Genomic DNA, 15,762 nt, shown 5'->3' with positions numbered 1-15,762 from the left:
GCACTGAGATTCAATTACTCACGTAGAAAATGAAAATGATGCCAATAAAGAATGGCATTTATGTTCACTTAAACTTGAGTTTATTGGTAACAAAAGCTTACATTTGTTTTCACCATCATTTCTACAAATATACACTTGAGAAAAAAATTTAATAAACATAAGGAGAGTTTTCTATGAATTGCATGAGTTGTTTTTGACATGCCACGCTGATATTGGGTCATATAGCAAAACACAATTTGTCACAAGAATTATAAAGAATTGAACTATAACCTAAAACATTCTAATGTTTCCTATGTTTCATAAATTCCTATTGTTTCTCATAGAATGGGATAAAAAAATGATAGGAACATCTGCCTCAACCTGTATGTTTGTGATACAATAACAGAGATAAGAAAAGAAAGAGACCAGGGCTCTCACTCCTAATTCAATCCAAAACCAAAAATTCCTTTTATTCTCTGTTCTCCAGGTTATAACCTCATCCTTTCAGTTACATCTCAAACACATAAAGTTGATAGTGTCAGATAAATGAACTGCAGATGTCTAATCATAGCAGGCTACCAAGTTATGCTTTTAAATAATTGAAGTCCACTTAAGTATCTAACAGTGATATTGGGTCATATAGCAAAACATAATTTGTCACAAGAATTATAAAGAATTGAACTATAACCTAAAACATTCTAATGTTTCCTATGTTTCATAAATTCCTATTGTTTCTCATAGAATGGGATAAAAAAATGATAGGAACATCTGCCTCAACCTGTATGTTTGTGATACAATAACAGAGATAAGAAAAGAAAGAGACCAGGGCTCTCACTCCTAATTCAATCCAAAACCAAAAATTCCTTTTATTCTCTGTTCTCCAGGTTATAACCTCATCCTTTCAGTTACATCTCAAACACATAAAGTTGATAGTGTCAGATAAATGAACTGCAGATGTCTAATCATAGCAGGCTACCAAGTTATGCTTTTAAATAATTGAAGTCCACTTAAGTATCTAACAGTTTGCAATAAAATAATAACTATATTGTGATCATTTCAAATATATGCCAATAACAAGGCTATGTAGTAACATTCCTTTAAATTTCATTCCAAACGGAACCTAAATGATAAGAGAAATAAGATTCAGTTCTGTTATGATTTAGGCTGACTTCTTCATATTTTTATTTCAATCAAGGCAGGAAAATTTAGATCATTTAGTCTTTTTCAGAGTGTTTTCTTACAACTCAAGTGTTAGGCCCCTTATAAGTAAATATTATAAGGGCAGAGCCAGGATTCAGGCTTTTTAGTAGGAGTGAATTGTTTTAGCAGTTACTAGTAAGGGCAGGCGTAACTGCAGGCAGTTATCATCAGAATAAAAAATAGGAGCAGAAGGAGGGGGGAAACAGTTTTAGGTAAGTGGTTTTCGGGAAGGGAGAGGCCAAGCTCTCAACATCTTGTGAGGAATAAAAAATTCAGTCCTTATTCTTATACCTGTTGGTGTCTATAATCATACTTCTAGTTTCTTAACTCGCTTATTCAGTGGTTTTCTCGTAAAGTCATCAAAACATTTAATGGTCAATGTTCTTTTTGGAGGCCAGTAAACAATAAAGATAATAGATGACACGTTATAGGTCCACATGCCTTACTAAATTTCAGCAGTAAGAGAGTGGTCACTGAGTTTGTATATGAGATGATTATGCTAGTTTAATAACTTGAATGTGGGTTTAAATGTGCATTCAGGGCAACAGTCCTTGGAGATTGTTCATGTTTTGTAATTCAGGAAAACAACTACTGCCTCAGTTCTTTGGTTGAAATGATTTTTATCTAATCCGTTTTCATTGTTTTTGTTGACAGGTTTGCTAGGATCATTCAAGAATATAGTATAGTATTAGGTAATTCATATTGGCAATGGGATACATAGTTAACTTATGCATCCCAAGTAAAGGGTATTTTTGCCTTCATTTAGTAACAACAGAAACTAAACAAGTTTTGCAAAATCTTTACATATACCAAGTCACCTCATCTTTGACGACTATGTGTAGTTTCCTCTCCACTTAAACGGCAGTTATATTTTCTTTATTTATTATTATTTAATGTATTTTTGTGCAGCCTATATAAAGACATTGTCATGCCTTCTATAATGACAACAATAATGACTTATTGAATAAAAGCTTTAAAGAAATTTTCTTCTATGCTCCAAGCTTCTTTGAGCATGAATTTTATTTAGTTGCTATAATATCCCATTGATATTGATGAAACATTATAACAACTAAACGATCCTTATGCTCATAAAAGCATGGAATAAGAGAATTTCTTAAAACTTTCATTCAATAATTCATCCAAGTTATTACAAAATGCATACATTAAATAACAACAATAAATAAATAAAATATAATTACCACTTAAATGGTGAGCAAACCCACAAACAATAGAAAATAACAAGGTTAGTTGACAGCCACCCTTAATCAAGCTTAAATTCTTATTCAATTTATAAAATAACTTAACTTTTAGAGGTTTAACGAATATATCTACTTTTTGTTCTTCAGTTGGACAATATTAAATTCCAATCTCTTCTATTCTCAGATATTGTGAAATAAAATATTGATGTGTTTAGACCATCCATGAAATACAAGATTTTTGCATATTGCAATTGTAGACTTGTTCCAAAATATCTCCAAATGAGTATCTTGCTTCTAATGTGTTACATCCAAAATTCCTCTCAATCACACTATTTGAGTAGCACAAATAGCTGCTATGATGTATTGTGCTTTGACTAATGGGATGACAACAATTGGTTTTTTTTCAAGACCATTGCCAAGGTGATTTTCATATCCTGCTATGCTCTCCTCGTTTCTACATGTCTTGCCCAATCACTATTGATATAGCCAACAAGTTTTACTTCACAATTACTAGCAGGCAAAACTCCCACAGTTGTATATAGTGGAATTCTTTTAGCTCCTTTCAAATGACACATACATGGCTCTTTCATAAATCTGCTAAGCAGTCCATAAAATACCATATCCAGCCTAGTTGCGAACAAATATGAGACTTCCAATCAAACTCTTGTCATAACTCTCTTCACCTGGAATGAAGACTAACTTTGAATTCTCCATCTTAAACTTCTTTAGAATATCAACAACATATTTCTTTTAAGATATGAAAATCCCATTGTCCTGATGAATGACCTCAATGCCTAGAATATAGGTCATTAGGCCCAAATTTGTCATTTCAAAATGCCTTGCCATAGCTACCCTAGCCTTTTTCAGTACCCACAACATATGGGTTGTTGTCAGTACCCACAACATAATCCTCCAATTTGCCACATTATCTTTGCTGCCTCTACGATCTTCTAGATATCTCTGGCTTGTCAAGAGTTGATTTTGTTTGCTCTTTTTGATCTACGTTAACATTTGGAAACACCAGCAGCTGTTTTGGGACACAGAGTCCAATCCCATATTCCTTCTTCGTCAAATGTCCCATATCAACTAATTATCACTCTCTTGTCTTTAGATAGTGTAGTTTGTATGCCTTTGAATTTTTTCAATATCCAACGAAAACTTCTTGTTCTGACAGTGCAAACAGGTCCTTGCTTTGATTTTCTTCATTAGTTCTGTCAGGTAACTCAGGTAAATGAAGCTCCAAATATTGTGAGCTTTTTAAATGGTTAGTCATCAACAACTCCAAATCATTATAATTAAGGTTTCTATCTAGCTCACTTTCTTAATATATATACTCTCTCTCTCTCTCTCTCTCTCACACACACACACACACACACGCACTGTATTTTTTGTTCATTTTCTTATATTTACACACTCGTTATCTCAAGTTCACAATAGCGATGTTGGATCTAACCTTTGATACTATTTAATTTGACATTGGGGCATTATAAAAACTAAATAAAGCTCACACTCACATAAGCATGGAACAAGGAAGATAATTTCTTAAAACTTTCATTCAGTAGCTCATCATTGTCATTCCAGAATGCATGGTGTTAGATGTTAAGATGTGTGTTTCTATTGTTTGGGCTTAGTCTATTCTGTATTAAGGGCATTGGCCCATATCTTACAATATAAATAAACTACCCCATGTGTATGCTAAACACACAAGGGATATTTTCTCCCAATCTTCTCTATTTCTCATATGGTATCAGAGCACAGGAATAGTTCCAGTCAACTCCACGGTCTCCGGCACCCATCACTGCCGCTGTCGTTGCCGTCGCCTCCGCCGCCACCGCCGCCGCCATCGCCGTCGCCGCCGTCGCCGGAGTTCCAGAATCGACCGGCAACCACACCATCGGAATCGTCTCGGCCGGGCGACCACCGTGGTACGAAGATCGCGACGAACGGACCACCCACGCGCCTCCACGCGCCGCCGCAAGAGTCACCGCTGCCGCCGCTGCCGGCGCGTCGCCGGAGATTTCCGCCACCGATCAGCACCGCCGTGATCGCCTCCTCGCCCTCTTTCTGGACCTGTGGTCGTTGCGTCAATCGGAGCACTTTGAATTTTTAGGGTTTCTCCCTCTCCATGGCGTCTTCCTCGTCTACAAACACCTCTATTGGTGGCTCATCTTCTGATTCCTCAATATATACCAATTATGTGAATGTACACTTGTCCATTGACAAGTTAGATGGAACAAATTATGCAACATGGGCGTCCGACATCAAACTTTCTTCAGCAGGAGTGGAAGCAGGATGTAATATATCATTAAAGTCATGAAGAAGGGCATGAATTTTACCCAAATATTCTGCCATGGGACCAGGATTGCGCGGACCAATAACAGTTAATAGGTCCTGACAAACACCATAAAGACGTTGAGTGTCATTTTTGTATAACAACTTCGCTTGTGCCCATACTTCTGAACATGTTTCATAGGATCGAAACATTTGTTTCAGTGAGGAGTGAATGGTGGACTTTATAACAATGCATAACTGATCATCAATTTTCATCCAGCGGGAAGTGTCATCTATGGGAGCAGTAGTCACATTTTGAGTAAGATGATCTAAGTACCCCTGACTCTTCAACCATTTCTTCTGTGTCAATTCCCAAATCTGTGGGTGATGCCTTAACTCATCCTGGTTGGCGTCAAGCTATGATGGATGAATTAAGTGCTTTACAGGAAAGTGGAACTTGGGAGCTTGTCCAATTACCATCTGGAAAGTCTATTGTTGGTTGCAGGTGGGTGTATGCTATCAAGGTTGGTCCTGATGGCACAATTGATCGTTTGAAAGCTCGACTGGTTGCCAAAGGCTACACACAGATTTTTGGTTTGGATTATGGTGATACTTTTTCTCCAGTGGCAAAAATGACCTCTGTTCGCCTATTCATTGCCATGGCCGCTCTTCGACAATGGCCTCTTTACCAACTTGATGTCAAAAATGCTTTCCTCAATGGTGATTTGCATGAAGAAATTTATATGGAGCAACCGCCTGGCTTTGTTGCTCAGGGGGAGTCATCTGGATTGGTATGTCGTCTTCGTAAATCCTTATATGGCCTAAAACAGTCTCCTCGGGCCTGGTTTGGTAAATTCAGTTGTGTTGTTCAACAATTTGGTATGTCTCGCAGTAAAGCGGATCATTCAGTGTTCTATCGCCACTCGAGTGCTGGATGTATCTACTTAATAGTGTATGTCGATGATATTGTTCTCACAGGAAGCGACTATCTTGGCATCTCTCAGATGAAACAACACCTTTGTCACCATTTTCAAACCAAAGATCTTGGCAAACTCCGGTACTTTTTGGGTATTGAAGTAGCACAATCCAATGATGGTATTGTCATATCTCAGAGGAAGTATGCGTTAGACATCTTGGAGGAAACAGGGTTAATGAACTGTAAATCTGTTGAGACACCTATGGACCCTAACATCAAACTCCTATCAAATCAGGGGGAGCCTTTCTCAGATCCCGAACGGTACAGAAGACTAGTTGGTAAATTAAACTATCTTACTGTTACGCGTCCTGACATTTCCTTCGCAGTTAGTGTGGTGAGTCAATTTCTAAACTCCCCATGTGAAGACCATTGGGATGCAGTTGTTTGCATACTGAAATATATTAAAAGATCACCTGGAAAAGGTTTGCTATATGGCCCTAACAACGATACAAAAATCGTTTGCTATTCAGATGCTGATTGGGCTGGTTCCCCTTCTGATAGGAGGTCTACTTCTGGATATTGTGTCTCTATTGGTAGCAACCTGATATCTTGGAAAAGTAAGAAGCAAAGTGTTGTGGCAAGGTCCAGTGCAGAAGCAGAATATAGAGTTATGGCATCAGCTACTTGCGAGCTTGTGTGGCTTAAGCAATTGCTTAGTGAATTGAAATTTGGAGATGTCACTCACATGATACTTATATGTGATAATCAAGTTGCTCTCCATATTAGCTCTAACCCTGTCTTCCATGAGAGAACCAAACACATTGAAGTTGATTGTCATTTCATTTGAGAAAAAATCATATCCGGAGATATCAAGACTGAGTTTGTTAACTCAAGCAACCAGTTGGCAGACATATTCACTAAGTCCTTACGAGGACCTAGAATTGATTATCTTTGTAACAAGCTTGGAACATATGATTTATATGCTCCAGCTTGAGGGGGAGTGTTAGATGTTAAGATGTGTGTTTCTATTATTTGGGCTTAGTCTGTTCTGTATTAAGGGCATTGGCCCATATCTTACAATATAAATAAACTACCCTATGTGTATGTTAAACACACAAGGGATATTTTCTCCCAATCTTCTCTATTTCTCATACATGGCAATGCCTTTTATATATAGAGTTTGCAAACATAGAATAAATAACTAACAAATAAAGAAAACATAACCACCACATAAATAGAGAGGAAACCCACAAACAGTGGAGGGAAAATGTGGCGTCAAAACAGTGGAGAAAAAATGAGGTTACTTTGTATGCAAAACTTGATTAATTTCTATCATGTAGCATAAATATAGGGCTATGAAAGTCCTAGGTGTTGAACAGTTCCAGTTAATTGGTGAAATAGTGTTCCCTTAGTCTCACATCACATCACCAAGCATCACATCTTTCCACCAGAAGATGACGCATCTCTTCTCTTTTCACTAATATTAGACCTCGTTAAAAATGGAATAGAAAACTTTCACATAAAAGGAACTACACGTGTGACATAAAGAGAAAACTATATTTCTAGCTAGCTACCTTAATTAGAGTAAGAAACTGGGTATAAGAAAATTTTCACATACTGGAAGTTGGTATTCTGTCTGAGAAATTCTGCGACCCCCTTTTATTGCAAAGTGAGCACAACCAGGATACTTTCCCTTTCTCGAGTATAAATCGAGGTATAAATATCCCAAGTCACCCTGAAATGAGTTTGAGTATCAGTGTCTTTTGCAATACATAAATTTAGTAAGGTCCAAAAAAAATAATATCTTGGTAGAACAAAAAAATAATAGGACAGCAGAAATATTTAATTAGGAAAGCAAGAAAACTAAAGGAGCTCTAAGAGAGAATGGGTGAAAGTAATAAAAAATGACATTATGTACTTCAGCAGTGGTTTGATAAATTACCACTCCTCCCAACTATACTTTGATGTAGAAGGCCAAACATCAATTTACTTTAGAGTGTGACAAAATTGAGTTTTGACTGAGAAAGAAGAAATAAAAGAAAAAGTTTAATCATTTTCGAGGTCTTTATTTATACAGAAACGTCTCAAATAAGTCTTTCAATTATTTTTTAACTCAATTAGGGTCCATATTCATGTAAAATTGATTCAATTGCATCATTGCCGTTAATTTAAGTAAACGGTGTTAAGAATGCACTCATGCGGGCATGCTGACTTTGCAAATCTGAACCATGTGGCACATTGAGGGTGTTAGTGACGTGGGTTTTGTAATTTTTAAATGAAAAAAATTTGGGATTTTATTAAATCCCTAATTTGAGAAAATCCCTAATTAAAGGGTGTTTGTAAAAACTACGAAGAATGGAAACAATTTTGGGGTTGGGATCTCTGCATCGAATCTCTTCAAACAAAGTTTTGGCCTCTTCCATTTTATGTTGTTTACAAAACCAATTAATCATAGTGGTCCTCGCCACATCATTCTTTTGCAGCATTCTCCCGAACACTTCTCGTGCTTCTTCATACAACCCATTCTCCAGCAACCCCCCATTGATCATCACATTCCACAATACCACGTTTCTATGAGGCGTAGCTTCGAATAACGCCCTCGCGCACCAAATCGCACCCTCCACCCTGGCGTACGCATCCACCATGGCAATATACACACGACATTCGGATGCGGCATCTCTTCGAAGAGCCTTTGCGCGTTCCTCACACATCCGAACCTTGCTAGTCCCGAGATCATGGCGTTGTACGAGGCGTTCTTCCCCGGCGCCGCGGCGAAGTAGCGAAATGTGTCATCGAGGTCATCATTTTGGACACACGCGGCAATGATGGAGTTCCAGGAAACGACATTTCGCAACGGCATGGAGTGAAAAAGTGATTTTGTAAACAACTTCGAAAAACTCAAGCACCTTTAATTAGGGATTTTGGCAAATTAGGGATTTGGATTTTGACAAATTAGGGATTGAATGAAATTCAAAATTTTTTAAACTTAAAAATTACAAAATCCACGTCACTAACATTCTCAATGTGCCACATGTTCAGATTTGCAAAGTCAGCATGCCACGTAAATGTGCCACATGGTTCAGATTTACAAAGTCAGTATGCTACGTGAGTGCATTCTTAACGCCGTTCACTCAAATTAACGGCAAAGGTGCAATTGAATCAATTTTATACAAATAGAACCTAATTGAGTTAAAAAATAATTGAAGGATCTAATTGAGACGTTTCTGCATAAATAGAGACCTCAAAAATGATTAAACCTAAAAGAAAATGATGGAAAGTGTAAGAAGCATGAGAGTATTTCTGTAATTTGTGAAAGTCCTGTTTTTGCTAAATTAATAAATAGATTTCTCCTTTTATATTTTCAGATGAGAAATAGAAGCTAGGGTATATGATCCTATGTCAGAAGTAACAATTCTGATAACACAATTGACTATTGTTAGTTGTCTGATTGTGCACTTAAACATGAGATATGCTCTCCCATTTAGTATAAGCAAAAAGAAGGTAATGGCAATGGTCGGAGAGCTGACATTCTTTTTTCAAACAAAGGTAGAGAATGTGATAACTGAACCCTTGATTTTTAAGATTATAGACAAACATTACTGAAATTTGGCCCAAAAATCAATATAGAATTCATATTCAAAAGTACAAATTAATACAAAAGTTAAAACTCCAGCAATATAATGTATGACATAAAAATTTCTTTGCACAAAATACCTCTTCGGGATGATGAAGAGATAGTTTAAGCACATGTGGATCCCAAGACTCATTAGGTGCTAGAGGTATGCTATGAAAGGTTGCACCAAACAATGACTGCACTAGCACCTTCAAACCCTCAATACAGTTTGAGAGGGAAAAATATGAACCTACAACCTGCATACATGATTTTTGGATTTATATGAAAAATACTAACATGGATATGTAGAAGTATTGATGACAAACAAAACATGTCACATTTTACCGAAGCATCCAATTTATAAGCAGAGGACTTCATCATTGTCATGTAATAGGTCTCATCCCATGGCCTTAAATCTCCATCACTTTGACCACATTTTTCTCTCTTGAATTTCGTGAGTAACCTATGCTCCTAAGATCATAAGATAAGTAAAAGAGAATAATTCTCAGTTACAGGCACAAGCAACTTTAGCTATTACACCCTCATGCCCAAGAAAGTATGCCTTGAAGGAATCTATACCTCTCTAGTCTTAGGCTTGACCATCTTGCTCATTTCGAGTAAAAATGACATTACAACTTTTGGTGATAAAGCCATGTTAGGCTTAATAGAAAATTCAGTATAAGAACTACACCCCATTATCTACATCAAATGATCACAGAAAAATCATTCTTATAAAGTCAAAATAGAAAAAAAAAAATAGCTGTCATTAAATACCTACAAAAATCATCAAGCAAAGTAAAGACAAATAAACATCCTACAGTTTTTTATTGAAAAATAAAATTTTGACCTAAGAGAGTTCAAACCTTTCTCAATTGTTGGAGCATACCATAGATTTCATTATTTCAGTTTCCATTAGTGCAGATTTATTACCCTATAATTTATTTTTCTTTTTTAATAGTAATTATGACATGTAGCATTTAAATAATATGATTTGTAACCAAATATAATTATATCCACCAAGCACTCACTATCAGAAAGTAATATTCAGCTCTTAATCTCCTTTTTCCAAGTATAATTCATAAAACAGAAATACAACATTCTATTAGCAGTGGGCAAAAGTCTTGTACGCTTTTACTATAATCTGTTCATTTTGCTTCTGATATTGATAAAGAATGTGGATGCTTGTCTCCTCAGGTGTATTTATTTGTAAATCCAATTTTCAGCTCATTGCCCATTATCCTATTAGAGATACTTTTGAACTGTTCAACTCTAGAGAAGACAGAAACACTCAGGTGAGTGTGTTTCTTAATCAGCACAAGTGCTTTATTTATATTAAGAAAAAGGAATCATACTATTGAAAATCTCACATCGATTAGTGATAAGACCAGTTTAAAATATATAAGGGAGTGCAAACTTCACCTTACAAGCCGATTTTGTGAAATTGGACTAAGCATAAAGTTCACATTTTACCATTATATCGTTTAGAGCCTATCTTAGAGAAATTTGTTCTTTGTTAGGTATATTGTTTCACCCGCTATCAGGATGTTATTGGACCATCCAATAATGTCTAGTTTGACACACGTGATGAATATACCTCAGTGTGAGGGAGATGTATTAGAAGTCTCACATCAACTAGTGATAAGGTCAATGTAGAGTATATAAGTGGGTACAAACTTAACCTTACAAGTCAGTTTTATAGGATTAAGTTAGGCTTAAAATCTACTTCTTAAGACATACAATAAATAGTGAAAATTTATAATCCTCTAATAACAGATATGATATGAGAATAAATAAAAATATTCCTAATAATACATATATAATCTAGATATTCCGAATTATATAGGATCAACTACTTATTTATGTAATTAATATTATATTCCTTATTATATAGAATTAATTCCTTATTTCTATAATCATAACACTCCTCCACAAGTTGGAGCATATAGGTTATACGTGTCCAACTTATTACAAATATAATCAATCATATGTCCCCGTAGAAACTTCGCAAACATGTCAGCCAACTATTCATTTGAGATGACAAATCTAGTGGTAAAATCAAATCCATCTAAAAATCCCATGAATCACGGGAAGTCAAATACTTAGAGCTGCTGACATGTTACATTTGCGGAGACCTCACCCTGTTTTGTCTCCTAACACAACCATTAGCTGTACTTCTACTTAGGAAATGGGTTAGGCATTTCGAGCTGTCCAGCATCTACTTTTCTTTGTAATAAGTTGCTAGGGACTTTTGGAGAATATTAGGTTTGTCCTAATAAATTGCAGGATCAGTTCCTCTTAATGTCAGAGGTTCTGGTTTGCTGAAAGAGGTGAAATTTTTGTTGCAATGTTCTGTCTTTGCAAATTTGTGAATATTACCTAAGAGAAATGCAGGAATTTTGGAGTACATTTCACCAACTATAAACTTTATCTGCCAGAGGGTTACATTTTTGGCCAATATTTGGTGTTCAGCTCCTGGTGTATTCAGAACAGTTTTTTGTTTCAGACAAGCACAAAGAGATATGCATGCCTAGTTACAATGTGATAAGACCTTTAAGGTGTATGTTAGGAAGAAGGTTCAAAATAAGAAGTTTCATGACAATTAACGATGGTTGGGCAGTTTAGGGCAGTTTAGGGGCAGTTTAGGGGAGTTTAGGGGTAGTTATTCAGTTTAGTAAGGGTTATCTTTTAAGGAGGAAAAGGTTCCTTCTGGTGGGTGTGTTGTATTTCTTAAGTTTGGACAGGGTTTATCCTATATGAAGGGATTTATTTCCCTTGGATGCTGTTGAATGTTCCCTTAATTACGTTTTCCATTAATGTTAATGTGAACTTACGTTGAATTGTCAGTTTTGAGTGTTTAATCCTAATATATGATCTATAGATTGGTTTCTTACTCTTAAGAAACCTAACAAATTGGTCTGACCTGCTGGATCAAAAACACCAAGAGAGTCATGGAGAGTAGAGTGAGCATGTTAGAGAGGGCAATTGAGGAAATGAGGGAAGAATCCAGAGCCAACTTTCAAAGGCTCAGTGATATGATGGAGGATGTTATGCACAGACTTAAGAATATTGAAAAGGGCTCTGAAGGAAGCAAAGATTCTGTAAATGGGGATAGAGTAGGAAGAAGAGAAGAGGTGGATGAAGAATGGGAAGAAGAAAGAAGAGAAACCTAACACAATGTTACACATTCCAAATTCCAATTCCAATCTCTTATGTTTTAGTCTCCCAATTTGTATTCTTTTCTTGAGATTCTCTTTCTACAAACTATTCTCTTCCTCCTAAATAAAATTCATCTCTACCCAAAAACAGAAAGTAACAGCTGATTCAAATATTTACAGAAGCATATAAATGCATGATGGGGATCCAGAAAACATGTTGCATCAAACAGTAACATAGAATAAGAGAGAGAAAACTTATGTTATGGCACAAATCAAAACTGCTTAAAATGAGTCGGTGTGCCTCATGATGATAAAGACCTGAGCTAGCTCATGTCGTGCAGATATAAGCCTTTTGAGGACATCAACATTTGCCTGTGGAACAGAATTTCCTCGTATATATACCATTTTCCTAACCTTAAAATACAAAGATAAATTGACAGATGTCCATTAGTTAATTTCAGTATTAAGCTAGTTAGCTTGAAGAAATAAAGCACGTTGCCGATAAATAAGAGGGGAAGTTGAGAACAATATTTTTAAAATTGAATTTATTATTGAACAGGTTAAAGTACTACTTCAAGGTTCAATGGTCAAACTACTAGAAATAAAATAATGGTTTTACAAAAACTATAATGTGGGAATAAAAAATATATAACAACTCCATATTAAGCATTCCAAGTCTTAATGTTTCACACTAGTTAAGGCCTCAAATGTTTGAAAATGCAATAATGTTAAGTCTATTCAACTATCACGTTTTTTAAGTTGAGACTATTAAAATAAAATAATTTTTATTGACTTGGCTTTTTGACTAGATTTGCCAGTTTTTGACAGGTCATTTCTGAGGTTCAAATGGATTAACATGACCAGTTCACTGATTATTTTATTTATTTGGCCAATCTAGTCCAATTTTAAAACGTAGGTTAAGAGAGACATCATCCTCTCAATTGAGAGGAAACTAGAGCCTTCGGGCATTAAAAGGCTCAGCCCCTTTGAGTTCTGCAGAATTTTATCTGTGTAATTGAGTTTTATACCCATTAACTTTTTTTTATAAAAAGTGGGTGAGAATACCAACAGATCGCGAGTACACTAGAGTATTAATACTAGATTGCTTAGAAGATGAGATGTGATTACAAATGCTTTATGTTCAAATGAATTTATTGCACAGTCCTTAATAGGACTTGTGAGTAATTCTTACTACTAGTACCAATATACTAAACGTAACTTAAAAATCACCGAATAGAAACTACCTCATCATCAGATGAAAATTGTAGTACAGAAGAAACAGTTTGTGGGTCTGTTGTAATCCGAAATCCTTTCTCTTTGAGGATGCCCCTAGACCCTGATAAATCCTTGGTTATTAATGATACCGACCGATGTATAGGCTTTACAAGATAATGCAAATTCCTGGGGATGCGAGAAGAAGGATATATATCAACAGTTCCTGGGTCCATGACAATATTCTCATTGTACCTAACCAAACCAATAAATTGTGAACCGATCAAGATCACAAAATAAGTAAGCCTGATGATTTAAACATGCAACAGATTATCTTTGAGGAGAATATTAATTGCAGCATAAATCTAGGGATTCTGACATCATGGCACATGTTTACCAAAATAAAATAAAAATAAGGGGAAAAGACAGTAGAAATATAAATTCATGTCCAGGGAACAAACTGCTTTCACTATAAAAGAAAATTATTCAGTTTTCATAACAAGCAACAGAATAGTCAGTGCAACCAATGCATCTATATCAGTTATAAACATACTCTCTGCATAGCTGAGAAATTTCAATATTTAGCGTGTTCACTTGATCTAATTTCCCTGCAAAGAAAGTGCAACGCATAAGAAACAATTTAGAGATAAAAGGTTCCCTACATCTTTATTGTGAGTAAAAGATGAAATTCAGACTAAAATAATTACCGGAGCAGAGATTAATTCCACCCCTTTCAAAGTCAGCACGTAAGTTTCTAACTCCCCTCTTAGCTTCCTCAGAAAGCATGTGACATTCTTGCTCGGCTTTCTTAATTGCGTCATATAGATCATGATTCGTGTTCAGATACTACATAGCAAAAAGAGAAAATAATGAGCACAGGTGTTGGAGTTATAGCTCTGTGTAAGCTGAGTTTTCTCATTTGTTGATATAATGTCTGCATCTTATTTATAGAACTACAGTGAAGACCAGATCTTCAAAGATTAAGTTTCCCACATTATTTTTTTCTCAAATCGTGATTGATTAGCAAGTTTAATCAAATACTATACTTTTTGGTTTAGTGGGTTTTGTGATGTCAAATTGGTTGCTAATCAACTCCGAAGTCTACACTCATTTCTGTCTTGATTAAAGATTTACATGCACTCATCTTCAATTTAAAGTGCTTCTTCAGGCTTTAAGGCCAGACATAACAAATCTGTATTACTTCAGCATTTCCAACCAGCTATAATTTTGTCCTTAATGCCATTATATTGCTTACATATAGTGTTAGGATCTAGGATGTTAGGATAAATTGGGTTGAGGACTCAGCGGTTAAGGGTGTGAGGGTGTTGGTTGTAAAGGAGGAGCGGGTCAAAGCTGTTATAAATAGAGCTCTTATAACTCTGTAGAGGGCATCGAGTATATTTTGTAAAGTCAGGTCTTTAGCCTGTAGAGGGAGGTTATACTCTCAACCAGGGAGGTTATGCTCCCAACCCATCCTTTGTAGAGTGATGATTCTACAGTGTGAATAAGAGAATTCTTTCTTTCATCTCTTTTATCTGCATCGAGTGAGTGTTATTGTTAGGTTCCAAACCCAAGTACCTAAAACATAGACTTCACAGCAAATAAGCATTTGATCCAATTCAATTCAGATAATAATCCCTCCAACAACCTAACCAAATGCCATAGAGATCATATTTCCTTCCTCTATTAAATCAAACTTGTCCACAACAATAAAAACATGGACAATGATAGATAAATTAAAAAGTAATATCATAGTTACCCCGTACTGTTATTCTATTTCCTCAATAATGCTACTTAACGTCAACAACAAAAAATAATTAAAATGTGATCTTTGCCTTCAGAATTGTGGGACTATAAAAAGTTCAAGAGATGTTTCTTTCCCATTCTGGCAAATATAAAGAAAATATCTTACAGAGAAAAGATAGCAATACACTTTCTAACATATCCTTTAGAACACAATCCCATTGATTGAAATTCACTAGAAATCACAAAATTGTGTGAGTCCACTCCTGTCATCTGACTAGGTTCACTAATTATCTGCAGTTTTGAGTAAATTTTCACTAATAGTAGAGTGAGTTTCTGAACATAGAAGGAACATATAACCAAAGTACATGGCTATGCTCATGCACACACTCAAACTTTAAACACTTTATGCAACAGAACAACCACAGCACATAATTTTCATTTTTCTTAGGCTACGCTTTTGTTAAGTTAATT

The 15,762-nt window shown here is 35.7% G+C and overlaps 1 protein-coding gene across 13 annotated transcripts in view; it reads right to left on the bottom strand.

Annotated features, from left to right (window-relative positions):
- LOC108334127 (mitochondrial intermediate peptidase, mitochondrial) overlaps positions 1–15,762 on the bottom strand; it is a 34,571-nt gene that overhangs the window by 16,484 nt on the left and 2,325 nt on the right. For 9 of the 13 annotated variants that reach the window (XM_052870567.1, XM_052870570.1, XM_017569784.2 and 6 more), the window contains 8 exons: positions 14,253–14,391; positions 14,099–14,153; positions 13,578–13,800; positions 12,652–12,747; positions 9,758–9,877; positions 9,524–9,649; positions 9,280–9,435; positions 7,184–7,300 (listed from right to left, as the gene is read on the bottom strand). In XM_052870567.1, coding sequence (XP_052726527.1) covers positions 7,184–7,300; positions 9,280–9,435; positions 9,524–9,649; positions 9,758–9,877; positions 12,652–12,747; positions 13,578–13,800; positions 14,099–14,153; positions 14,253–14,391 — 1,032 coding nt within the window. The remainder of the gene's footprint in view (positions 1–7,183; positions 7,301–9,279; positions 9,436–9,523; positions 9,650–9,757; positions 9,878–12,651; positions 12,748–13,577; positions 13,801–14,098; positions 14,154–14,252; positions 14,392–15,762) is intronic. The other 4 variants (XM_052870564.1, XM_052870566.1, XM_052870565.1 and 1 more) reach the window with 4 other exon arrangements.

Source organism: Vigna angularis, chromosome 11, assembly GCF_016808095.1.
Source record: "Vigna angularis cultivar LongXiaoDou No.4 chromosome 11, ASM1680809v1, whole genome shotgun sequence".
In the NCBI taxonomy this organism is placed as follows: Eukaryota; Viridiplantae; Streptophyta; class Magnoliopsida; order Fabales; family Fabaceae; genus Vigna; species Vigna angularis.
Note: the sequence above shows the minus strand (reverse complement) of the source record. Positions and strands in the feature narration are given on the sequence as shown.